Below are 27,030 nucleotides of genomic sequence, written 5' to 3' on the forward strand. Positions count from 1 at the left end.
ATTCCAAAGGAGTGTGCCCTATCAAAACTCATCACAGCAATCTAGTTTTAAATACTGCTACATTTCTAAAATTTTTGTCACCTTATTTTCTTGTTCAAGTATGCAGATAATACCAGAAGGGGGGAAAAATACTTGAAAGAATATATATATATATTTTATAGATTATTTTCAGATCTCTTACCTGTAATAATGATGTCTGGTAATAATTATGAAATTTAAAAATTTCAGAGTTTCAGTGCCACTCAAAAGCCTGTTTATAGGCTGGGGAAATCAAGGGGACTTAAGAAGAATTCTCAAAGAGCACAGCTTAGGAGAAGACACTGAAGAAAGCTGAACTGTGACATGACTACAGGAATGGAGGTAGTAAAGCCAAGAACTGACCCAGCTATGGAAGTCTTTATCATTGAAAAAAAAACAACTTACTTGACAGCTTTATACCAAAAATATCTGGGGACACAGAGTCTTAAGAGTTTAAAATTAAATTGGATATTGAGATGTCGTCACCAAAGAATTACAGCAACATTACAAGTCCCTTTTCCAGCCAAAGGAGTCCCTTATCTTAAGAGAATCCCTTTCTGCTTTACTCTTTAGCCAGATTTTCTTTCTGTCTGCAAGTATTACTTTATCAGCAGCTAACAGCCTACATCTAGGAACACAGTAGTAAAGCAATGAGAAAAACTCAGAGGATTACAACTCTACACTAATTTTGTCTTGTGCTTCTCCTCCGGTTTTTATCTAGGCCTTTATTTCCGCAGTGCATTTATCTACAATTTGCCCTTCTGTTTTCTAGGGCAAAAAAAAAAATCACCATTCTTTCTACTACTTTTTAAACATCCTCTGGTTTTTAGAAATGATTGGATTCTGGCATTGGTTTTTCTCATGGCTTTTTTTCACTGCACATAACTGTATCCTGTCTTTGAATGACAGAATCTTAGCAAAATAGATTTACAAACTTTGTAACAGTGTCTTGCAAAACTCCTGCACATGTGTGCATTTCCCCTCACTCAGAAGCCTACTATTCACTGACAAGTCTTAAATGAGACTGCAGCAATGCAAAGGTTTTGTCCTGGCAAATAAAGCAGAAGCGTAACCTGTGGGAATTTATAATTAGGTAATTCTCTCTCTCTTTTTTTTTTTTAATAATTGATGAAAACAGATTTTAACATCAGATGTAAAAGGAATTGCTTTTCTAAGTTACATGAGAGATAAAACATTCAGAATAGAAATAGTAGCTGAAATTTTTGCAGCACTGTGTTTTGCCTTTTCCATCCACAGTGTGGCCACGTAAACCATTGTGCTGGTAAAGATGTGGAAAGGAATCTGGGAATGGAAAATAATTGCAGTAGACATAGACAAAGACAACACTGCTGCACAATATTTGCACCCAAGATGGATGTGATTATACAGAAAACACTGTACATGTAAGAAATATGTAACTCTAACCATAACAGCTTGCTTAGCAACTAAAAAAGTGGTCTCTCTTTCACACAGCCATGTAAAAGCATGATATGAGCACGTCTGCGTGAATTTTAACTTTATGTAAGGCTTTACTGAGAATTTGGGTGATTCTTGTTCCTATGCACTTTTCAACTGACAATTTGTTTAGAGCAGATATGCTGAAAGCATGAAAACCCCTCCTTTTCTTTACCTCTAGCACACACACCTGGGCAAAGAAAAACACATTGTGTGGAATCATTTTAAGTACATCTTTTCACTGCCAAGATTCTCTAAGCTCTTTCTATTTCTCAATGTTGCTGGTATCTTACTGGATTGTTTTTGTGAATCCACTTTGTTTTTGACTATGCCTGTCTTTCATAACATCTATGTGCTACAGCACACCCGCAAACACCAATACTTTCAATCTTTCATTACAATGCTGTTGCAAATAATTTCAAGTTCAAGTATTTCTCTGAGCTCATATGATAGAACATTTTAACTATTCAGCCAAAATTGAATATTATAACTTCTACAGGTTTCTTATTAACCTTTACTCCACATCTAATTTATCTTTTTTTTCTAGTGTAAGGAATTTTTAGATAAATGAGACAAAGATACATTAGATTTAATTTCCTTAAAGTACTTATTTATCATAAAGATAATTAAATATAAGTTCTTATATTAGTGCCAGGAGAGCAGCCAAAATACATAACTATTTTAAATGTTTTTCTGGATATCATTAAACTAGTGCTTGGAACGTACATAACATCTATAAACATGAATTAAAGACAATAGCTTCCTGTGACTTTTTATATTTAGCCACAAAAAAAGCCCCAAAACAGTACACTGAAATTCTTTCAGTTTGCTAATCAAAATTATCTTGACTTTACAGCTATTTTTGGTATTTTTCAAAGTACTTCATTCCTTAAGCTTTTTAGAAATTGTTGTTTTTAAACAGTTCTGCACTGTTTGATTCTTCAAGAGGCAATCACAGTAGCTTCATCAAACAACAGCAATTAACAAATGTCCTTTATCTAAACCCAACACTTCCCATAGAGAAGAATTGGGAGTTAAGGGTGTCCATGGGCATCTTCCACTTCAATTCAGTAAGCCAACCCAAATTAACAAACTCCATTCCAAATGCAAGCAAGCTCAATTACCATTAAAACTTCAATACTTTTTGTGAGTTCAGAATTAGAAACATTTATTCAGATTTGTTTATTTAAACCAAAACTAATAACCTGCCCCTGGTTTGAAGAATAAGGCCATCAATATCAATGTGATAATCTTTCACTTAACTAGATAAACACGCTCTGGGGTATTGATTGCCTGAGTAAGCACAACATGTTTCAAAGCCCAATCCTTAAAATCAGTGCCACAGAAAATCTGCTGCAGCTGTGCTGACTGTGCCTTCAGGCTCTGCCAGGCAGAATATGGACAGTGGCTGATGCCTAACAAAATCTGCCTGTGAGATGTCAGACAGATACAGAAAGCAATAGAAATGGATGGAAAGGAGATGGTGTGAGGACCCTAGCAAAACAGTTCCTCTCTGCAAGGTCCAGCCATATCCAGGGCTACCCGAAAGACTGAACAGATTCCTGCCTAGAGGTGATCCAGCTCAAGAAAGAAGTTCCAGTGAAAATGATCTCTTGTAGAAGAAACTAAAAGCCTTATCCCACCAGTTTGGTTAATAACTCACGAGGAAAGGTGGGATCCCGGATTTTCTGACTGATATCAATATTTCTTTTGATACTGATTCAGCAATAAAATTAACATAGCTTTCTGGAAAGAGAAAGCTTACACTTGTGTGGTTTTCTCTACAGAATAAAAGTTGAAAGTGGTATGTAATGTAAAAACTCATGGTGTTTTTCTTATTGTTGTCTTCTCCCTCCCCCCCTGCCCCCCTGAGTGAATCAGTATAACATGCTTATTTTCATTCTACATGATCAGTTGCTGTCATTAAGATGTACATTATCAAAACATTTTCTCCCCATTAGATACTCACAGATCTATTAACAAGCTGGAAAAAGCCCCTTTCCCCTCTTTTGCTACAGGCGGGTATGAAAGCAAATAGCAGTGATATAATTTAAGATCAGAATATGTATTATCTATCAGCTGCTGCTATTTGGGGATCATTTTCTTGATCACATCCAGCATTGCCATTACTGTAAGTAGATGCTCTATCATCTTCCTTAAATTAATATGGATTTGATCTTAGATAACTGAGGAGTGTTTCAAAGAGTTTTCAGGCTCTGTTGTCAAGCCTTTAATCTGAACCATTAAGAATAAGAAAGGGGAAAAAACCCAAATGTGTCATTTAGTACCAGAGAAAACAGAAGAAAATGATGATCTATCAACACTTTCAGAATATGCAGAGATCTAAGATTTGCCTTGCTTTATGTCAGCCATTTCAAGTAGATAGTTTTAAAAAGAAAGTGTTAAGTTATACCAAATGAAATGAGTTAAATGAAAAATGACCTTTTATTTCATTCCAATACATACGGATGGAATACACAGAATGACTTTAACAGAAGTTATATTCCCAGATAAATAATGTTTGAATAGCTGCATCAGAAAAATGTATTTCAGAAGAAAAAAAACCACATACAGAATGGAAAAAGAAAACTAAAGATCCACTCCTACTATAATTTAAGATATTTATAAAAAGAGCAAAGGCCAAATATATTTGATTGCAAAATCACAAGATATTAACAAATACAGCTAATCAAGAAGAACAGCTATTAATATGGAGAAGAAAATATCAAAATATATACTCTTAAAATATGAAATGCTCCAAAACTCCAGAAAGGCAAAGCAATGGATTTTGCCTACAAGCAATGGAGATAGGACAAATGACTGATAAAAACTCAAATAACTTGACCCGAGATTCCGACAATTTGATTAATGTGTGTAGTTTTCACAGTAACAATGAAGAATAAAAAAATTGCTATTATTTTTGGATTGCTAGTGCACTGCATAACAGTGCTTCTCAAAGACTGCCACAGGCTGTAGTATTCTGTCTTAAACCAATAACTGGGCTTAAATTCCCACAAAGTTTGGCTCACTGTATAAATCATTCATTTTACAACTTTATCTTTTTGACACTTCTTAAGTAATTTTTAACATAAGACATTTTTAGCATCTATGTATGCTCACATACTTTGAAAGTTACTTCTCTACGTTAGCTGGGCTGAATAGAAAATGTGAAGGCAATTGTGAAAATAAAAGGAAGATACCATAATGGTAACCATTTTCTTTTTGAGACATTCCTCAGAATTGGCACTTTTTAATCCTTTATAGTTAGATGGACACAGTGGAAAAACGCAGAAGGAATCAGAAAAGGAAAATGTCTGTACTTGTGTGTCCAATTTCACACATAAGCAATCCTAGGTGCATTTGGAATGTTGAGTTTCCCAGCATCTCAGTTTAATTTTCTTTTGCTGTGCAATTTAACTTTAGCCTATTTCAATGCTTTAGAGTGTTGTGGTGTTCCTTTTCAACTGATTAGAGTTATTACTAAGTGGCTCTTAATAAGGATGAAAATCAGAGTAAAAACAATGAAGTGCACATCAGCTAAGGAGATCACAGTGAAATATTATGTATTAAAAATTACTTACTCAGAGATAAAGGTGAAGACAGGTTAGACCTAGGCTTTTGCTTTATGCTGTTCTGAGAAAATGAATAAATTATGGAATACTTTATTTTACTCTTTCTTTGAACTAAACTCATACTATCAGCAGAGGAAAGCCACTATAATTTGAGGGAGAGGAGCCAACTAGCAAAATAAGTTGGTAGACTCTGTCTTCCAAAGGACAGGACTTTTCCCATTATGTTTTGGTAAGAAGAGCACTGACTGGAAGGTCAATGTACCCTTGGTCAGAGAGAATACACATCACCAGGCTGCGTGGGAAGCACAAAACTCCATCATATAATATAGCTTGTTTGTGGACCAAAACAGCTCTTTAGCATTATTGTTGAGTGATGATTCATTTAGAAGTCTTTTCCTAAACTCCTGTTTATCATTACTGAGAGCACAAATACTTTACTCAGCAAAGCTAAAGTATAGAAAGTTGCTGAGGTTCATTCTTTAAATTTCCAGTACTCGAGACAAAAACTAGAGTTGATTTGCATTCTCAGCTACAGAGTTATCAGAACTGGTTGAATACTATTGCACCACCAAGTTCCCATGTCAGCTGGGGTTTGTGGAAAGCACTTTAGGTCTAGTTCTTCACACTCACTTTTTTCATTCCTGGATAGAGCATTTTTTTCCTACTCTTTGATGGAAGAGAATGCAGTTTGTACAAAAATACAGTGTGAAGCATTCTTTTTCACACAGAACACAATTTCTGTAGATGATTGCTGTGCCATGTCTTGTCACCTGTCCACATTTTTTTAAATTATAAATTTGGAGATGGGAAATATATTTTACAGAAGAAAAACATTTATCAAAAGGTGGAACTTTTCAGAACCATGAGAGCCATGTGGTTTGTTGTGCACAATACAGAAATAGGGCAGAAAAGCTTATTTCAGAGGTCAGAGGTTTGGACGGTATACTTCAAAGCAATGGGACTTAACAGAATACTGTTTGACCTGTTCTTTTGAGCTCTGGGTACCAGGTTTTGATAGCTGGACATTCCTCAAATAGACAGGGGTAAGGTTGCATAAACGCATCTATTCAACTGCAAATCATGTTTAGGACTGGTGTCTGAAACTACAAGGATATAGCATTAATCTCTTGAGCTTTTCACCTATTTTCAAATAGCTGAATTTGTATCATCAAAGTTTAACACTGTAAAGACATCATACCATGTCTTTACAGTGTTAAACTTACTTACATGTGTGGCAATCTTGTGCTTAAAATTTTTTACTTGGTTTACATGCTCTGCCATATTAAGCTCAGCCAATGCCCTTGCTATTGTCAGAACACATTTCCAAGCTATCAGACTTCTCAGCTATTAACACAACTCTCGTTAGAAGGTTTGTGGTTAACTTCCACAACAAAAATTCGTCTTTCACTTCTTACCTATGTAATTTATTTTTATACTTCCTTCTTTAGTCTCTCCAGCTGCAGCAATGCTTTGTCTTTAATTTTTGCTGTTTATGTCAAACAGTTTCAGTTGCACAATCATTTTGCCACAGATATCTATGTACCTTCTATTCAAGGTGAAATAACATGGAAGGAGCATTTATCTAAACTTATTATCAAAAACCTTCCAGAACTCAGGTGCCCCACAGCTCATAGGAAGAAGTGTGATGGCCACATCCAAAAGCTCCAAGCCCTCTACAGGTAGCCAAAGACAGGATTATTCCACAGCAAGCACTCAGTCCAAGTCCTCGGCTGCATAAACAAGCTCTGCTTGGATGGAACACGTGTTCCATCATGTCCTCTGGTCTTGATGATTCATGGATAAGGCTCACGGGATTACATTTCTGTTCCAAACTGGAATACAGTGAGGTATACATGCATGCCTGCATGCACACACCACATAAAGAGATCAAATTTATTGGATAAGATTTACTGTTCACTTGCCTAACAGAGCACACCCAGTAAGATATTCTTTTGTAGTACACTGTATCACTATCCCAGGATGAAGAAGTAGAAAAAGGAATGTGAAACTTTAATTTTCTAGCAACCCTTCTCCTCACAAGGAGTTAAACAGAAAATGTTTGAAATTAACCATCAGCTATGTAAGAATGTATGTAGCTCCTCAATGCACAGCAAGGAAACATCATCTTTTATAAGAATGGAAATCAATTTTCTACCAGCCTGTCTGGTTACACTGTCCGCAAAGGTGTTGTACTACTTTAAAAAGGGGAGGCAGAAATTGGGAATATATCTGTTTATACTGAATGCACATATTGTTAAAGACTGAGAATGTGTAATAAAGCAAATTCTGTATCTCAATATTAGTAGTCTGTGTAGTAAAGCATTCCTTTTATTAATACAACTTTAACCTGTTTGGTAGCTTCTGACATCTAGAGGGAATGCTGGATGAGGCAAACTACAGTTTCTGCTTATAGAATCAGTGCATGATTACATGGGTAAAAGACAAACAGGTGTGGGAAATGTTCTGTTACTGGAAAATCTATTGTGTTTTCACTCTGCTAAGAACACAGGAACAAGCTGTACCGAACTTAATGGTACAGACATTTTCAGAGAGAAAGACCACCTTAGACACTAGATAGCATCTGCTCTGAGCACCAGTGACACTAGAGGTCAGCATGAGAGCATCTACATTAGCATTTTAGCCTGGGCTAGAAATGTGCTTTGAAGTGCCCCACACTGCTAAAAGCCCACAAGACTGAGCAGGCTCAGAGTTTGTACATTTGAAGATTCATTTAAGAGGATACTAAATGAAAGATGCCGCTAGTGACTGTTCGAATCACATGCCCAAAATATGTCTAGTCTGAAATGAGCACTCAGGCGCCTGTGTTATGAATGTGAGGTTCACTCTTTGGATTTGCTTTCTTCCTGCTGGACCGCTTGCTGATGTGGATAGTCCCTGATTTTATCTATATCAGAAGTAGCAGCAAAGCACCTCTTTGTCAGGTGAGAAATCACACTCTATATTCCATTATATGTAGGCACATGCGAAGAGAATTATGTAAAATACAACTTCACAAAACTAAAAAACTATTCAAATAAGCAGAAATATTGTAAATTCAAAAGCACAAATGATGGCTGATTCAGAGCATATACTCCAGAGTATTATACCAAGTGTCCAAAAATTACCAGTTAAAAAAAAACGTGTATGAAGATCTAACAGTATCTATAAGACTACTGTAAACAAGGTAAAAAGCTGGATCTCATTAGTAAAGCTGCTTAAGGGAAAAGGAAAAGAAAAAGGAAAGAGGAAGAGAGGAGAGGAAGGGAAGGGGAGGGGAGGGGGAGAGCGGGGAAGAGAGGGGTAGAAAAATTGAATAATAAGAGTATAAGTTTGAAACAAAGGATCATAGAAAATCTGAGGGAAATATAAAAGGGGATTTAGATAAACTTTAATATTAAATTGAATGTAAGTGTGTAAATTTAAAAATATGAATTTGAAAAATACAAAGTTTGAGAAATAAAGTGAGCTTGCTAGGAAATCAACTACTATATGAAGTGCAGAGATTTTATATGTCAAATCTTCCCCTCATTCTCTGAATTAGACATGCTACAACTGCTTATAATGTGTACCCTAAGGCCACGGGATAGAAAAATGCATGGAGGTTGCTGCTGAGTGAAAAATAACCCAAAAGACGATATGAAAGATAAGCAAAGAACTCAAGGAAAGGTACACTGAGGAAGTCAAGAAATGAAAGGGAATTTCTAAAGTGAGAATAACTAAAAGACACACTGAGCCTACATTTTGGTATCATCTGTAAAATCTAAGAGTTCTTCAGGCAAATCAATTGGTAGAGAACACAGCAGGAAACAGCAATACACATTAAAGATTACTTCTTGCTAAAAAACTAAATGAAGGTTCACCTCAGCTACAAGTAATCAGGTAATCTATATATGAGCGCTGAAGGACATGGAGTGTAAAATTGCAAATCCAACAGAAAGCATTTCTGTATTATATCTGTCAAGACAGAGTGATGGGAGAAAAGCAAATGAAAATATCTATGCTTATGGTATTCTATTGGTGAGACAGCTGATTTTAAGGACAACTTATTATTTCATACTTCATTTGCCACTGGCAAGTATTAGGTAGGAATTCTTCCAATATTAAGAAAGAAAATGAATTCTAAGAGGAAAATAAGCTGGTAAGAGGAAGAGCCTTGCTTTTTATTTTATCTACGTTATATAGTGTGTCCTCAGTGTATGCAAACTATTGCTGCCAGAGATCCAAGATGACTTGTGTTGCTGTGAGTTGCATTACTTAGCTAATAAATCCTATTAAGATGTCTATTAACACAAGTTAGAGCCTCATATTTACATAAATGTCAGATAACTTAGGTTTCGTGCATATCAAGCTTTTCCTGCAGAACATGATTCTAATCCACCCAGAACACTTTGGCACACATGCAAACCATCTATTTTTACAGAATGGCTTGGGCTGGAGGGGACCTTACAGCCCACCCAATCCAAGCCCCCTGACATGGGCAGGGCTGCCCCTCACCAGATGGGGCTGCCAAGGGCTCTATCAGACCCAACCTTGAGCACTTCCAGGGATGGGGCACCCACAGTTCCTTCTGGGCAGATGCACCAGGGCCTCACTGCCCTTTGAGTGAAGAATTTCCTCCAAACAACTATCTTAGATTTTCCCTCTTTTATTTTGAAGTCATTATTCCACTATCCTATTCTCATATTTAGGAAAAAGAAAAAAATAGCATTGGAATTGGTTCATTCCTGAACAACAAAGGAAAGCTGTCAATGCAGAAAGAAATAAGTAACAGTTGTATTTTGTGTTTGTGCTAGAAGAAAAAAAAGTTGTACCAATCTCCCCTGAAAGAATACTTCTGACTCTAAGATTCAGAAAAACGTTAAATATGGCTACTAAAAATACATTATTTAAAACAAGATAGCATGAAGATTTTGTATTCATAAGTTTTCAAAAATAAGCAAAGGAATACAGCAGGCCACTGATAATGATTTTCTTGTCATAATTCATATTTCATTTGTTCTTGAAATACTAAGGAAACTTTATAAAACTAAAAGAAAAAAGATCTTGTGCTTTAAAGGGTAAATGAGATGACCTGGATAATTAAAATCCCGTAAGCCCAGCTTCAGTCCTAGGAAAATAATGGAATATTTTCTACAAGTCTCAACTAATGAAGGATTAAAGAAGCGGTTTAGAATTAATGTCAGTCAATATGACTGTTTTTTGGAAAACAGAACTTGCCAAGCTGGCATGGTATCTTTGAAGAGATCGCAGGAACCAGGTGCCATTCTGTGCTGCCTACTTCCAGAAAAGAGTCTGGATGGCAACGAAATTCCCTGAAAATTGAACTTGTCTTTGAAGTGAGATTGTACATCAGCATGACATGAAACACCTGCCTGCCAGTTTTACTGGGCATGTAGTGTTTAATTGTGGCTTGTTTTTTCCAAGAACTATTTCTTTCACCCTTGGCATGCAAATGGCAAGCTACTATTAAACACAATTATTCAAACTTAATAGCAAAGGGAAGTCATTTGAAGAAATGTTCCTAAATCTCATTTACAGAAAAAAAAAAAAAAAAATCTATTGCTTTGGTCCTGGTCTGAAAAGAGCTGAGTTTGAGATTCATTTCCTACACATTATGATGATCTACTTACTAAATCATTATCATAAGAACTTCTGCTTCTTTGCAAAGTCCAAGATGCAAATTCTTGCAACTTCCACAAGTTTATGATGTTTCTCAGCTGATGCTCTTTCAGCAATCCCAGCAGACCTAATTTAATTTCTAATCTTTTCACCATGCTTAACACATTTTTCTAAATTATTTTGCATTTGTACTCAGAGGGAGTACTGGCTGATTTTTGCTTATAAAGCTTTCTCTTTTCATTCCCATTGTTTCCTATGCAAAAGGAATGAAGCTAACTGCATAGAGCAATTCAGTGATCAGCTGCTTTCAGTCCATACCATATCTCAATGACAATATGGCATATATTTTGGATTTGACATATTTCATGCTCATAGCGCAGAGAGGCGTGTACTGTACTTTACCTGTGACTTTTGAGTGCAGGGCAGAAAGCCAGAGTTTTCCAGACAGCCCAGGAAAATATGTGAGTGCACAAGTTTAAAGGTGTAGAAATTGTGCACATTCGTGTTTGTTTAATCATATTAGTTTTTGGCAAAGAAGAATGTTAAACTTAAGAATTTCGGGTAATGTTAAAAATTTACAATAAGTAAACTGAAGAACAATCAGAAAGACAAGGTACAAAGAACAATAAGTGCTCTGGTGTTGTACCAGACACATGTTAGAAGATTTCAAAATTTCACGTCAGAAAATGTTAAGATGTTTCTGTTGGTATTCTTTCAGTACTTCCAGATTTAGTCATGTTTTTATTCTTATCAAAACAACTTTTTTCTTAATTTTCATTTTCTTTGACTGATCAAAGCACTATTCCTTGTCATACATTAAAATAATCTTGTGATATACTGAATTTACTTCTATACTGTTTCTTGAAAAGACCTTTAAGGTTCTATGACAAACAGATTTGATTACTTTGTACAAAACTACTGCATATGCCTAAAGAAGATATAAAACTGCTTTCATTTTTTAGAACTTCACATAATCTCCCTCCCCAGAACTTTCCTCCGATTTGGATACAAAAATACACAGCTCTGATGTAATGCAGAGTTGCCATGATAGAGCCAAGAAAGCTGTTTATGACATCTTTCCCATACAGACTAGATCTTTCTGAAGTCCTCCAATCAAGTGGCCACAAACTGTTATTGAGGGGCCTTCAGAATTTTTCATGTGTTACGCTTCAGTAGATTATCTTTCACATTGACTGAATTTATTCTTGTTCCATATTGTTTCTGAAAAATGTTGTATACTGGAATTCCAATTTTGTTATTCTCTTTGTCTTATCCCATATTTGAGAACAAACTTCACTGCTCCTAGATTCATCATTTCCAGCTTCAGTCTTCCTTTTGTTTAATATACCTCCACATCTTTAAATTCTTATTTCTTCTTAAGCCCTTTGAGGAGCTACCCAACTATTCTCTCATTACTCTATAGGCTGAATTTGTTCTCTCCAAATATTAGATTTGATTTTGCCTGTTTTTTTTTATTATTATTATTATTCCTCAAAAGGGAAATGGAAGAGGAAGTATAACCTTTCCATGTAGTGCTTGCTTATCTTTAGAGCACTGTCTCTGATGCTGCATTCCTTCATTCTTATAGCTTTTGTATTATAAAAGCAACCTTTTTGATCTCCTTTTCTGTTTATCCCTTAAAATCTATTTCATTTTACCTCTGCTTCCATTATAAGAAAGGAAATTAAAATAATTACAATATCTTACAAACATCTCCAGATTCTTACTACTCTAGAATTATCCTATCCAGCATATTCAATTCTATTCCATTCCATCCAGTTTATATATATACTTTAGTGCGCATGCAAGAAGTAAAAGAAGTATGCCTGTGCAGTTTACAATGGTACACCTAAAATAATAATATTCATGAATGAATAATACTATGCATAAATTTTAGGGTATTTTCTGTGCAATGCCAGGAAATTCTTAGTCAATACCTCAGAGAACCAAAACACATTGATAGCTAATTTAGAACTGCCCACATTTGTAGAGAACATTAATTATGTTCTTAGAGCTCATTTAAAATGAGCTTTTAATTAGAGAGTATGTCCTCATATCGTAATTCTTAAAAGGACAGAAATTATGAGATGCTAGGTAATTCTTAAAATAGCATGCTTCAATGTTCATCTTTCTTTTATTTTACTTGAAATGTAGGGACTACTTCCTGAAGTCATTATTGGTTTACTCATGGCAGTTAAAGCGTAGGATAATGGAGAATTCTATTTCATTTCTTATCAGCAAGGTGATATGTGGGCCATCCCGCTAACAGATGTCTCCTCTAAAATTTGGTAAAAGGTCAACAGAGGAAACATTGCCTCTATGAAGAAGAGTATAATACATTATATGGCTGCCTTAGACTGGGAGATGACTGATCGATTTTCCTTCCATTATTTGTCTAATTATTCTCCCATACTGTAAGAAGATAAAGCACAGCACACCACTTTGCAAATTTGTGAATACAGCTCCATGAAAGAGATTTCACAGTACTTCACAGCATCATCCCTCACGTGAAAGACTGTTTGCTTAGATAGCATCCAGTAAAATCTTATCAATAAACCTATATTTTTTTAATTCAGCAGCTCAGTTTTATTTAATTCTCCAGTTTCTAATATTGCACAAACACACTGCTGTATAACACATTACCATCTAGGCTGTCTCTGCTTGTCCCATACGTCACATTTGTCATTGTTAGAATTCAACAAGAACTTAAACTGATTACCTGGTTTGCTTTCATTTGGTTTACACTGAACTTCTTCAACACATTCTGCAGGAAACCATCCAATATGTCCCCGGGTGCTGCCTTCCCAGAATCCACCTTCTCCAATGCTTAAAACTAAAAATAGAGACATAGGAAGCATTAGACTTTTTTCTCTTCTGATGTAAAAACTAAGATTATTTGAAAAACTTTTTAATAATAATTGAATATCATGCTCCTAAGAGCAAACACACTATCTAATAACTTAAATTCTATTGCTGCAAAAGTAAGCACAGAGTAAACTTCAAACGTAACTTAACCCTAATCAGCCTTTGAAACCCCTGCCCAAACTATTTTTATCAGAAGTTTTTCAGCCCTTACATAATCCCTTCCATTTTCAGTTTTTGCATTGCCAATTTAAAAGAATAAACGTATGGTCGTATTAACACCAAAAATGTGTCTTTCCTGTTCAGATTAAGCTGAAGTGATGAACACACCATAAAATTGAATCCATGTTTCCATATATATGGGTTTCCATATATATGTATACATGGAGAGAAAGAGATCTCATATGTTTTGTACTTCCTAAGGAAACATGCCGTTTTATTTAGTGGGTAACTCCAGAGATGTGTAATATAGGTCAAGTAATGTGGTTCAATAATTTGAGTATGCAGCAGCAAAAACATCCCATAGGTGCACTACACAATATACATGCCTTTTGAAACATTTCAGTGACCTTTCTCAGTAGAAGATAATAAAAATAGGGACATAGTAAGTTTCCAATGGAAAAAAAAAAGCTTTAGTTCTAGTTATCAAGGATTGTAATAATTGCACAATAATAATGTATATTTTTACTTCTAAGCAATTAGAGGTGAGATTCTTCCTAATCACTGTGTTAATAATATACACTAAAAGAACATAAATGTTCTATTAAAAATATGCTATCAATTATTTTAATAGAATACATATGATATAATAGACTAATAAAAACATGGATAGCTCTTCAGAGTAGGTTGACTAGGAACATAGGTCAGTCATAAAACACAGGTCTCCAGAGTACATCTGTACAAAACCTAGTGATCAGCATGGAGGTCGCTGAGCTACCAAAAATAAGTCCATGGGAGTCGAGGCGGCACAATTCTGTAGCAGTCTACTTTCTTAACCAGCCAAGCTAACTGGCCCTGCTGAAAATCAAGGCTAATTAGCTCAAGCTCATCTCTTTGCTAACAAATGCATGTGGTTTTTGGGACCCAGAGTAAGATCTCTGCAGAGTATTACAGCATGGTAGGGATATTAACTTACTCAGAGCCATTTTGATGATTTCTAGCATAAGCACTCTGCTCTGTTAAAACATGCCTTATCAGGCTTTAAAATTGTAGTCCCAGAGCCTGCCTGCAATTGAATTCTGTATCAGTGGAACTGCTGTGACTCAATGGCTTTGAATTTGAACTTGATTTGCACTACTATAGACTCAGATGAAAATCAAATCAATGCTAGGGAAAAAAAAAGAAAAAAAAAAAAAAAGAAGTGTCCTGAGAATACTAAAGGAATAGTAAGAAGCCTGGTCTGACAAATCAGTATCTGTAAAAACAGTATTTGAAATTAAATTTTTACCTCATTTGTCATTGATGCAATCCTAAGATATTTGAGGTGCTGCTTATGAAGCACAGATGACTACTAACAGAAATCTTTGAGAGAAAAATATTTTTTAAAGTGTCAATTTTCAGATTTTTAATATAGCATATTCAGTTGCACAGATTCCACTAACTGCTTATATACCAATCACTTTCAACAGGAAGTACATCTTAGACCCAAGAAAACATCCATTAAAGCAAAATATTACACCTGAGTGGGTTTCAATATTAATACTCTTTCTCAAGCACTTCTTCAACTTCATGTATATGGGGAAAGCTACACCTGTCTAGAAAGTTAGAGGTTAACGGGGTGAGCACTGATTTTGGAACACAGTAACAACTCCAGTGAGAAGGAAGGCAAATTAAAAAAATTTAGCATGACTTTTCTTTTTTCAGTTACCTAAGACTTACTGCTACTGTTTAGATAAGAAGAAAATATTGCATCTCTATATTTACATGCAAAAAAAAAAAAAAAAAAAAAAGAAAAAGAAAACTGTAAATAATACATAAATAGAAGTATTAACAAATATAAATTGGGGTATAATTAATGAAAAATATGTTTATAAATTCCAGTTGTTCTTGAAAAGTTTGTGTTTATTACTACACAAAATCAATCTGATCAGTCTTAAAAAAAATAGAAGCCTGTTCATTCATCCTATATATATATGGTATTTATTAACAGCTAATATATTTTTAACAATGTATACTCTGTTGAATAAGAATAGAGTGCATTTCTTACATATGAAATAAGTAGGAAAGCATAATTAATAGCATACATATATTTATTATAACCACTGTAGCGTCCTTTTGTACAGCTTCAAATAACAAATGCGAGTCCAAGCTTCCAATCAGCTGACAGTGCAAAATGCCGCAGTAAGATTCATGTTGAGGAGAGTTCAGAACTGAACCTGTCATTAACCTGTCAAAAATGCTCCAAGTTACACTGATATTTCAATATCCAAAAAGCACATTGAGACAGAAGTTGGGATAGTCACACCCATAATTTCATGAGTTTACAATAGGAGCAGCTGATAAAACATCTAAGTCAAGATGAGAAAAAGAATGCTTTTTATAAGTCCATCTGTGAATACAAGGCAAAAAGAGATCACCAGAAAGCAAAAGCTTTCCCATTATTGCATGGATTATTAAATATCAGCAATTACTAATAGCAAGAGGGAAGAAAATATCTTTAGACCTGCCTGAAGACCTAACAGCTATGGAAAAGAGGTAGAAAAGAAAATGAGGTACTGCTAGAATTCAGCCAGACTTCACCATTCTTGTCTAAGTTTGTCTAGAGATTAAATCTACAAATAAAATAATAATGATTATATAAAGAAATACAGCATTATGGATATCAAGAAGAAGAAAACCATTGGAACTGCAAGAGGAAAATGTGGAGAAGCCAGTGGTGCAGCTGATGTACTGAGACATGACAAGACAAGTTACTGGTGAGATGGAGGAGAAGCACACACTGCCTAATACTAAAAATGTAGAATTTGAGATAGATACATAGGTTCTGCACTACCAAAAATACTTGAAATAAATCTCAGGCAGTGTCATTAATATGAAATTCCGCAGCAGGAGTCAAGAATAAAATAATTTTTGTATTTATAAAAACTGGCAATGCTTCATGTAATCCAACACAGATAGCAGAGAACTTGAAGGATAAATTAAATATATAATATAATATTATATATATATATATACTTATATATATATATATAATATTATATTATATATATGTATATATATATAATTTGTTGAAACCACTAACGCTCTTTTAGAATGAGGGCTTAATGTCTGTCTTTTCCTTCTCACAACAAGAGATATAGACAATAGAATTGTAATAGATAATTTGGTACCAGCAAGAGACTTTCTAGTCAACATTTTCCCTTCTGAAGGACATAACAATGTTAAATCAAAGGATAACTTTCCCAAAATTAATAATTAGGCTTTACCATTTCAAGCTTTTTTTTTTTCTTTTTGGTCCCTTTTGCTTTTTGTAAAAACAAAAGATGTGGTTGCTACGGTAAGAGCAGGCCAGAGTTTCTTTACATACAATATGAATTACAAAAAAGAATGTGATGTTATAAGAATAAAATTAAGGCTCTATTAACATTGTGAATTCTGGTATGTCTTTTCACAACAAAACTATAGTTTAAAACAAGAATTATATTTAATTACACGAACAAAAGTTCAAATCAAAATTGGACAAAGACCAAGCAGTTGAATAACATGAAAATATGCATAATCCTATTAGAATCTTATATTTTAATATCATTTAAGTATTATGCTTAATACAAGCCAGATTCTACCTTGGTGAAGTCCAAAAAATGGTAAAGAATTTATATACAGTACCAATCTGTTGTAGGGTATTTAAACTCTAACAACTTCTCTAAGTTTATTAACAATATAACATGCTCATCTCAAACTACATTACTCAACATATGACCAAAAATCCACCATATGACCATAAATCAAAATACAAGAAAATGTATTCTTCCACATTATAGCTCCCTTCATTATTCTGCTGCCGTATAGTAGGGTGTAAGGACATTTTTCCATCCACTGATAATGCAAACAATTTCTGAAGTTCTTAATAGTGCTGAAGATTCAACAGAAGAATTGTTCTAGTTATCCTTTTTGCAAAAAATGTAATGGAAATTACAGCCAAATACAGGCGACTGTCTATAGATGTTACAGGGTTTATGTGAAACTGCTTTCTAATATCTACAACCAATTTTGGTGCTACTATAAAATACACTCTTTCATGGGAAAACAAATACTTATCCGTAGAGGTAATGATAGATCTGCTACAAAAAAAGAATATTTCTACAAGTGAGAGAATAAAGAAAAAGATCACAATAGCAATAGAGTCAAGTGAAGTTGACAATTAGCTGAAAAATCTACCAACAGAACTAGCCTATGCTGATATAAGAGCCATCAGAGCTGAAAGTAAATATGTTTGCTAACGATGAGCAGCTGAAGATCGCAATACTTTTAGTGAGAGGAGGAATTAAGAACACTCTATAGAACTCGCAGTAGAAAGCAGAAAATTTCAGAATTTCCTTCTTCATCTGACAGTGCCCCTTCCATTCAAAATGCAGTTTGACCACGTCATTTACCATTATACCACTGGTCAGTTATTGCTAATGAGTGCTATTTACCTAATGAAACGCAAAAGGCTTTCCTCTGAATTGTAGATAGAAAGGTTTGGTGAAAATTTGAGCTATAAACAACAATTCATCACCTGGATTTTTTTTAAATTAAGCTGTATACTTTTTAATTTTCTGAAGGGCACAAAAACAAATTATTTCTCTCAGAAACATCTACTATAGTCTTTTTTCTTTTAGAAGTGTCAGTTTGATGCAAATTTCCAGAACTATTTGCCCTTTGAAAGGACAGCTTCCAAATGACAGATAACTGCTCCAAGAGTAGGTGTTTCATTGGAAAAACAGTTTTGCTTAAAAAATACCTTTAATAAGTTACAACTTAAAAATGTTTTTTCTCAACCTTGTGTTATAGGGGCAATTTCTTTCCTCTAAATATGTTTCAGTATAAAAAAGTTAAAGGTTTAAACTATGTTTTCATAGAAGCAAGTAAAGAGAAAAGTAAATTAAGTGACAGTTACCTTGCAGAGTGACAGTTCTCTGCATCTGAAATGCATCTTGACTCATACATTACAAGCAAGACAACTGCAGGTCAATACAAGTTACAACTTACTCTTGCTTTCTCTTTTTCTGAAAATCTGGTTTAAATTTTACTCCATTTCTTTATGTATCCTCATTTGTTCCAGAGACGTATCCTGCCTGCCCTCCCTGTCATTAATGATGAACAAGATCTGTCTGTTCTGCCTTATGGGCAGATCATTTCTGGCTTTCAAAATGATCAAGAGAGACTGACATATCTTGAGCGCAAAACTACTAGAAAGGAACTAATTGTCTATAGCACTGATAAAATCATGTTAAGGCCTCCAGCATGCAAACAAGTCCCAGCTGCCATGCAGAAAATGTTCCTGTGCTGTCTGCGTACAATCTGGAAGGAAAGCCTTGTGTATCCGCAGTTAATGATTTTGCCTGATTGACCTGAGCAGTCAGATTCAACAGTAGCTCCACAGACATTTCTTTTAGTGGAGAAGCAAATTCAGCAGTCCTTCCCCATCTCTGTCTGTGGAACATCGCACAGAACTGAAACTGGGAAATAACACGGACAGAGATATTTCTCACTTTTAGATTTCACATTTAACTTCCAGTTTTGCCTCTAAAACCAATGCATGATCATCTGTGACTTCTAGGATTAACCTACTCAAATTTCTGTAATCTATATGATCTTTCTTGTTTATCTGAAAGTCAACCCTACTGGCCTATAATTCAACCATTAAATTGTCTGATTTCTTTTAACAGACTAACTGTTAAACTCTGATAACTTCATGTCTTCTGGTTGTGCCTTATTCCCCCACCACTGCCCTACACCACTAAAGGATGGGAAAACTTAAAGTTTTGGCCACAGCCACCACGGCCACAGTCAATATCAGGCTAAATCCTGTCTCAGAGCACCATTTTTTTCCCTTTACCGCCTGTATTTTGTCAAGAGAAAAAACAAGCAACATTCAAGAAGAGGCCCTGGCTTGTGAGATGGTTGACAACGATGGATTGTTAACAGAGCAATCACTCACTACGTCAAAGTCTACAAATGCAATAATCTGCCCTTAATCCTCTAAATCTGAGGAAAGAGAGCTCAACTGAAATGGAACTGAATGAACTGCGCTGCTCCAGTTGAGATCTAGCTTTGTACACTTTTTCTTCCTCTTTGCCTTTGTGAACTACTTTTTACGAAGCTAACCTCTTTGCTGCTGTCCAGGTGTGTGTCTTAGTTTGAGGAAAGGGGAGTAGAGATGAAAACTGCACAACACAATCCTCCTGTACTGATCTGAATATTGAACAAATTAGAATCAAGAAATGGGAAAATCTCAAGATCTATACATTTTATCACCATCTCTGTTTAGGAAGGCTGAGATAGAGCCAGATGTGGGGAGTGCAGAGCAGAGAGAATTAGAGAAGTGGCTGCAAATTGACTTAGATCAGGAGATTATACTACGCTGTCAGATGACAGAGTATGATCATATCCAATCCATTTCTCACCTCATTGGTATTCTGTGTCTATTGAACATTTTTGGTCAGTTACTACTGAAGATGATGGGGATTTGAAGAACATCCTAACCCCTTTCACGCAGACTCCTGAGCAAAGCAAGCACTCTTATTCAAGCAGGAGCAAGGCCGTGTGTTTGTCATATTACTCTGATGTACCAGTTAGAAGCACAATTCTGTCTCCTTTAGACATGAGTGACTGGAAGAAATGAATTAGATTATTATCTATGATGAGTCACAACAGCTTATGTTAGGAATTTAAATCAAACTGATCAAGTCAGGAGACAGTAAAGAAACCAATGAATCTGAGCAAGGTTAATTTCACATTAATTTCATCCTTCATATTTTATAGTATAACAATCCTTATGCAAACCTTTTAGGTTAAATTCAGTTGCCTGGCTCATTCACTCAAGGTACAAAATGCTATTGAAAAACAAAATACATTTATGTAGCTCTTCCCTTTCCAGGATTTTATTTACTAATCTAACAATTGCAAAAGTCCCAGGAGAACAACTTTCCTTCTGCCCACAAACACTGTCTGCTGGCAATATTTTCAAGCACAGCAGGTGTTTAATAATCTTTCTTTTTTAAAATGACTTATAAGTAGATTTCACAAGGAATTAAAATGTTACTGATATGTTTGGATTGCCCTACTGGCTGAGAGCACACTGAAGTAAAAGTAATGTTATAAGGGTCATTATTTCTAATGCAGGGAACTGCTGACCTTCTGGTAGAACAGATGATCAAGTCACCACTACTGTCTGACTTCTCTTTCTTTAACAAAAAAGAATGCATCTGGGAGCAGACCTTGATTGCTCCTCTCAGATGTACAGACGGCACCTACACAGGAGGCATCTGACAAGATTCCCAAAAAACTCTATGTTGGAACACATTTGAGATACCAGAAGAACTTCCCCTATTTCCAAATGACAAACACTAGGAAATATATTTAATCACAGAAACAGAGAAACCAAGCGTTTTTCAGAACTGGCCCATGTATTTGCCTTCCAGGTGAAACTGAAGGGGTGGTGATACCATGAGAGGCAATAAAAATAAAAGAGAGAAGCAAAAATTCAGAGTTGGAGGCCACCCATAAGGTAGACAATACTCTGGGACCCAAAAATTAGAAACATACGAATCGTGTGGCAAATGGACAAACTGTAATAAAAGCACACAATAATAGAAAGAAAGAGCAAAACTGTGAGCAAGATGAGGCTTCAGAGGTTTTCAAAGTATCTGAATTAGGCAATGCTTTATTTTTTTCTTCAGTCAGAAAGTGGCAATTCATGTCCATTTCAGATATGCTGTAATATAACATTGTTTCTGAAAAAAAAAAAAACAAACCAAAATTTTATTGTTTTGTTTCTAAGGGATATTGTTTTGTTTTTGAGGGATTGTCTGCTCTGAGTTGGGACCAAAGGTAGCATCTACTACTTTCACAACAAGGTATGCTACTGCAGACGTGAATCACAGGTAACCCTCTCAGGATGTATGCATTCTTCTGTAGTTCTTTGCCTTCATGACACACGTAAGTATCCATTCTTCACACACAAACTGCTTAGAAGCATTGCCTTATCCATACCTGAGTTTTGTTATAAAAGATGCCACTTGACTTACAGTTTAAGAATTAAGTATATCAATGCAAAAGATTATTGAGGTGCGTTTTGAATATACTCTACATTGTGTGTTTGTGTGTGTCTGTTTAGAATGAACTAGTTTTATTGCAGTGGAATTGTAGGCCTATAGCAAAATGCAAAAGAAACAAAATATGATAAAAATATTTCAATGGGGAATGAAGCTAGCTCTTCATTTATGTTTGAATGAAACCTGTATAAATAAATCAACATTTATTTTTATATCAGCCATGGCCCTTCTCTCATGAGTGGCAGACACACAAATGATGTCAGTGAGTATGACTAACAACTAAAAATAAAGCTGATATTTTTGTAGAGGCTATGTAATATTCTATTAATACAAGACCATTTTGTTTAGTTTACATTTTCTTTGGACCTTGCTCATTCATATCTTTTTCTGAATAGTTTCTTTGTGCCATCTACTGTGATCTGTTGTCACTCATGCACTTTCAAAGGTTTTAGAAAGATAAGAACTCTGCCTAATCTTCACCTGATAAAAGCACTTCTTATCAAGAGTTTAGGGATTCACTCACCACCATGTCCTGTCTTATTGTACCAAGTTATAAAATAAAACACATAAAAACTTTTCCCAATTTATCCCTTTCTCTAACATGTTGTTCTGTGTTATTGCTGTGTAACATCTATATAGTGATCAATCTTACAGGATACTCTGATGAGAACAGTCAAACTGAACAGAGCCTGGAACCCCATAAGGAATTTCTGTACTAGTCTGTAACCCAAGAACCACCTAAGCATCAGGGTACAGTGCAGCTCTCAAGTTGGCACATGAGGTGGGGTCAAGAGAAAGCTTTTTATTTTTTAAATGCAAGGCAAGATGTTTTTACATACAGCACGTCTCTAAGCCTCCTAACAGGCATGTGTATCCCCAGACAAAATAAAATGATATTGAATTAATAGGTTGTTACATAACCTGTGCAAAATTTCAGTGCTGACTGGATCGAGGACTTGCTAAGCAAGTTTCAGGGATAGAATGACACAAGATCTACCAGGTACTGAGTGGATCTTCTGCTCACAAAGGAGGACTTGATAGCCAGCACACAATACTGAGAGATGTGAGTTTTAATGTCTGTGCTTTCAGGTGATGGAGAGGAAGTTCATCAATTCTTCCTGTTGGAACAATTTTTATTTATTTATTTATTTGCTCTGATTCAAATAATTACATTTTCACTTGAATAGAGGCATATATTGTTTAACTGACCCTAGATTTTTGTCAAAGTTTGGTAAGTTTGAATTCTTCCTCCATACATAAGTACCATTCTGTGAGATCTTTTTAAAGCATTAATGTCATTTCAGTTGGATTCTTCATCTTCTGCGTAACCTTGTTGTGTACATTCTGACATATTTTTTGTGACATTTGAGGAACACTGACATGATAACAAGAAATAGGGTTTGATATGCTTCTGAAACTTTTTTCTTTGATGAGTAATTGAAGTCTATGGTATGGCTCTAGCTTTCCTGTGCAAACAGACTTAAATTACACTCAGCAAGACTCCATCTTAAGTAGCAGAACTATTGTTGTTTTCTTTTTCCTATGTACATTCTTTTCTTTTTCCAAGCTTTCCTAAAAGGATCGACATGTATAAACATCTCACTAGACTTCACTGCATTGAAGTTCTATAAAATGCTGTAAAACAAGGTCTCTGCTACCAATCCAAGATCTCTGCTACCTTTTTACTTCAGTATACAGATCATATATTTGAAACTGAATAATCCCTGTAGAGATGATTCGATGTTGGATAGGTAAGCCTTGCTTTTTATAAAGGTAATAAATAATTTATATTCAGCTTCAGTAAACATGAATTATCCTCAATTTCTGTTTCAGTAGTTTTACATGCTTTGGTTAGTGCCCCCACAAAATCATTGTGTTATGTTCTGATCATCCTATTATAAGAAGATCTGAAAAGTAAACTAATTTCCCCCTGCATTGTTTTCCAGTTACTGTCACAGTAGCTTAGAACCAAGGGCTCCCAAACTAATTCATTTAACTATTAAACTCAAACTCCTTGTTGAAATTTAAATCCCTTGTTTGTTCGATATTTTTGCATACAATCAACACAAATTCTACTGTAAACAAGCAGCCTGGTAATGAACATCCAACAAACTTCAGCATCCCAAGGAATGTGTTATACTGTTTCCACTTCTGTCAGGAAAAGCATTTTCTGCTTTATCTTACTCCAGAACTACCTGGAGTCTCAGATGCTTTATTCTGGTGTATAGAATCTATGGTTTATCTTTTCTTAAATCCTCTACATAAAGAAAAGTATTACTCTTTAAATCTAGCAACCCAGTTGAACAAAATCATGCAGGGATATAATGCTTCTCAAAAGATAGATGTTGCTCAGCCGTATTCATTCTTTATCTGTTGGCAGCTACTAGGGACCTCATGAACACATGTAATGCGGAAAGCTATTTAGTACCACTCATGGCTCCTCAAATTTCACCTTTTGTAGGAACCAGCAATTCTCCCTGGTGATGATAAACTTTCTGAGATTGTGCTCAAGCAAAAACTTCTGGAATGTGCATAACTTTCAGTTTTTTGTTATCATTTTCTTTCAATTCACTAACATGTAGCTTTTTCTACTGTCTTATTCCTGCATCTTTTCAGTGAGCACAAATTCCACGCAAGACCCCAGGCCTTCACATTTTCAGTATTGTTATGTAAAAGTATGAAAATTACATTTATATTCAATTTGCTTTGTTTTGCATTCAGTTACTCATAATGTAACTTAACCTTTCTCTAGGTTGTACCCATTCTTTTGAAAATTCAAGGCTTTTGTTAACTGATATTATGCATTACTTCTCTTGCATTTATTCACATACACTGAAAGCTTACAAAATAGGTTCCCAGAAGATGCAAATCTCTGTCAATTTTCCTTGAATTTGAAGTCAGTGCTGCTATTTGTGACTTGAATTTTACTCGACATCTGGCATTCCCAAGGAATTTGCTTGCCTTTATTAAATTTACTCTAGTTTAGTTAACTCCCATTACTTATCAATTTCTACAGATTTTTATTAAGTGATCCTATTGGCTCTCCCTAATTTCCTTGTGCAACTTTTTTTTTCACTCATAATCACTGCTTCCTATCAGATAGGGAAGAGTCTCATCAAAAAATGTCAAATCATTTTTTCAGCCCTACAGCAATCACCAGCTCACCTAAATTCAACCTTCCTCATTCATCCTTGCATTTAAAACACATCTCACATGTGTTTTATCTTTAAAGTGCAGCATTCTTGAGATTTGCTCTACACCTTCTGAAGGACTGAGTTTAAAAAATTATTGAACTTACAAATGGCTTCAAGAGTCAGCCATTTCCAAAATAGAAAAATACTTTTTAATATCTCCCTGATTATTTCCAGCTACTACATACAGGATCAGAAAAGGGGATATTTTCCTTTGGAGGGTAAAGAGTTTCAGTTGCAGGGAAATTTTCATCTGTTTAACATTTTTAGTTAGCATTCTGAATTTATTCCTTTTTATTTGCCTTCAGTAACTGCAATTTTGTTTACATGTATTGAGTAGAAGATCTTTTGTTCCAGTTTTACCTGGATGTGCAAAACCACAGATTAAATTGCAGTTAACTCTCTTAGGAAGTTTCTTGTATAGCACATGCCTCACTCTCTCAGTCTTATCTGGAAGTACTTATTGTCTTCAAAGTAATAACATGAATTTCTACTTTGATTTTACCATGTTCTTGCTTGGGAAGTGCACCAGAAATGAGATGCGTATCACCATATTTGCTCCCTAGATTATTTACACCAGACTCTATCTACATACTTATCCTAACTCTCAGGAGGAGACTCTTTCTATTCAACCAGTAAATTGTTCCATGAGGAAAGGAACAGAGACTGACTTGACCCTATTGCTGTTTCCTTCCTGAGCTTTTTGGATAGCCAACAAGTTTACAAACTTTTAAAGTGCTAACGCCTTTTTGGAATGACTACAGAAACCAATTACATGTTCTGTGCAACATGCTGCTTTTACTGCACATGTTTTTGAATTTTAGTAATACTTCAAAATCAAAGTTAAAATGGCAGCTGAATATGGATTGGTTACAAAATAGTACCAGGAGCAAAATACCTTCTAAAGAAACAAAGAAAAAAGCACTTCTATTAAATATGAGACAGATTTTTTCCTAAAATATAAAATAATTTTAAAATAAAATTTCAATGCTTAGCCAAAATTATTTACTCACCTTTTACTCTGTCTCCTTTATGCAGGTGAATTTCCCCTTCTCCTTGAGGTTGATATGGCTTTACAACAATAAAAAGTCTTCCAGGTACAGCACTGTAAAGCTTGCGTTTTGGACCCTGATAATCCAAGGCAGACAGAGTATCCTTGTTGGCACTAGGATTGTAAACAGCACTGGAAATTGAAATTAAAATCATTAACTGGTTATTTAAAATGAAAAAAGTTAATCATTTACCATCACATTTGTAGTATTAAATTAAGCAGTGAGTAGCATGATCATCTTCCAGTAAGACATCTAACTCTGCAAAAAAAAAAATAAATACACACATTTTCTATTTTCATTTTAAATGTATTCTTTACATTCTGGAAATCTTTTTGTTTGAAATACAAAGTGCATCTGACCATGTTGTTCTAGAAAATAAAATAAATAATACTAAAGTTTTTAGTTTTTCCACAAATGGAACTAGCACAATGACAGTTCCAGATTAACTTCACATTTTCTATACAACCATACATCACAAGCACCACAATGTCAGAAAGATTTTTAACTTTTAACTTTTTTTATAACTCTGTATATAACGTTTGTTGGGAATGGATGTATTTGTAATATTGAAATGTTAACAGAAAAACTGAGAAAAATGAATTATCAAGTGAATAGACAGAAAGTTAATTCATCACTCTACTACGGACTAAATAATTAAGCTACTTCATCACTCCAAGGCCTGAAGCTAAATATTGGATCTGAATCTTCACTAAGCACGGCTAGCATGTTCTTGAAGAGATCATTATAGCTCTCGCAGTGACTTCAGAGTGGCCTGTACTAACAAGTCATAGATCATTAAAAAACTCACAGTCTAGTCATGATACACAGAGAGAAATTATTGAAAACTACCAAACAGCTCATTATCAAATCTCTCCAAAATAAGTAACCGTCAGAAAGATAGCATGAGAAAGAGGCAAATATTAGAGGGTAGAAAACTTGTAGAAAATAACATAAACTACCAATAACCTACTATTCAATTTTTAAAAAAATGAAAAGTATGAAA

At 34.9% G+C, this 27,030-nt stretch overlaps 1 protein-coding gene across 7 annotated transcripts in view; it reads right to left on the reverse strand.

Moving 5' to 3' along the window:
• SHANK2 (SH3 and multiple ankyrin repeat domains 2) overlaps nt 1-27,030 on the reverse strand; it is a 334,008-nt gene that overhangs the window by 180,734 nt on the left and 126,244 nt on the right. For all 7 annotated transcript variants that reach the window (XM_052693113.1, XM_052693116.1, XM_052693111.1 and 4 more), the window contains 2 exons: nt 25,989-26,158; nt 13,384-13,497 (listed from right to left, as the gene is read on the reverse strand). In XM_052693113.1, the coding sequence (XP_052549073.1) occupies nt 13,384-13,497; nt 25,989-26,158 (284 nt within the window). The remainder of the gene's footprint in view (nt 1-13,383; nt 13,498-25,988; nt 26,159-27,030) is intronic.

This window comes from Tympanuchus pallidicinctus, unplaced genomic scaffold (genome assembly GCF_026119805.1).
Source record: "Tympanuchus pallidicinctus isolate F22 unplaced genomic scaffold, pur_lepc_1.0 scaffold3, whole genome shotgun sequence".
Taxonomy (NCBI): domain Eukaryota; kingdom Metazoa; phylum Chordata; class Aves; order Galliformes; family Phasianidae; genus Tympanuchus; species Tympanuchus pallidicinctus.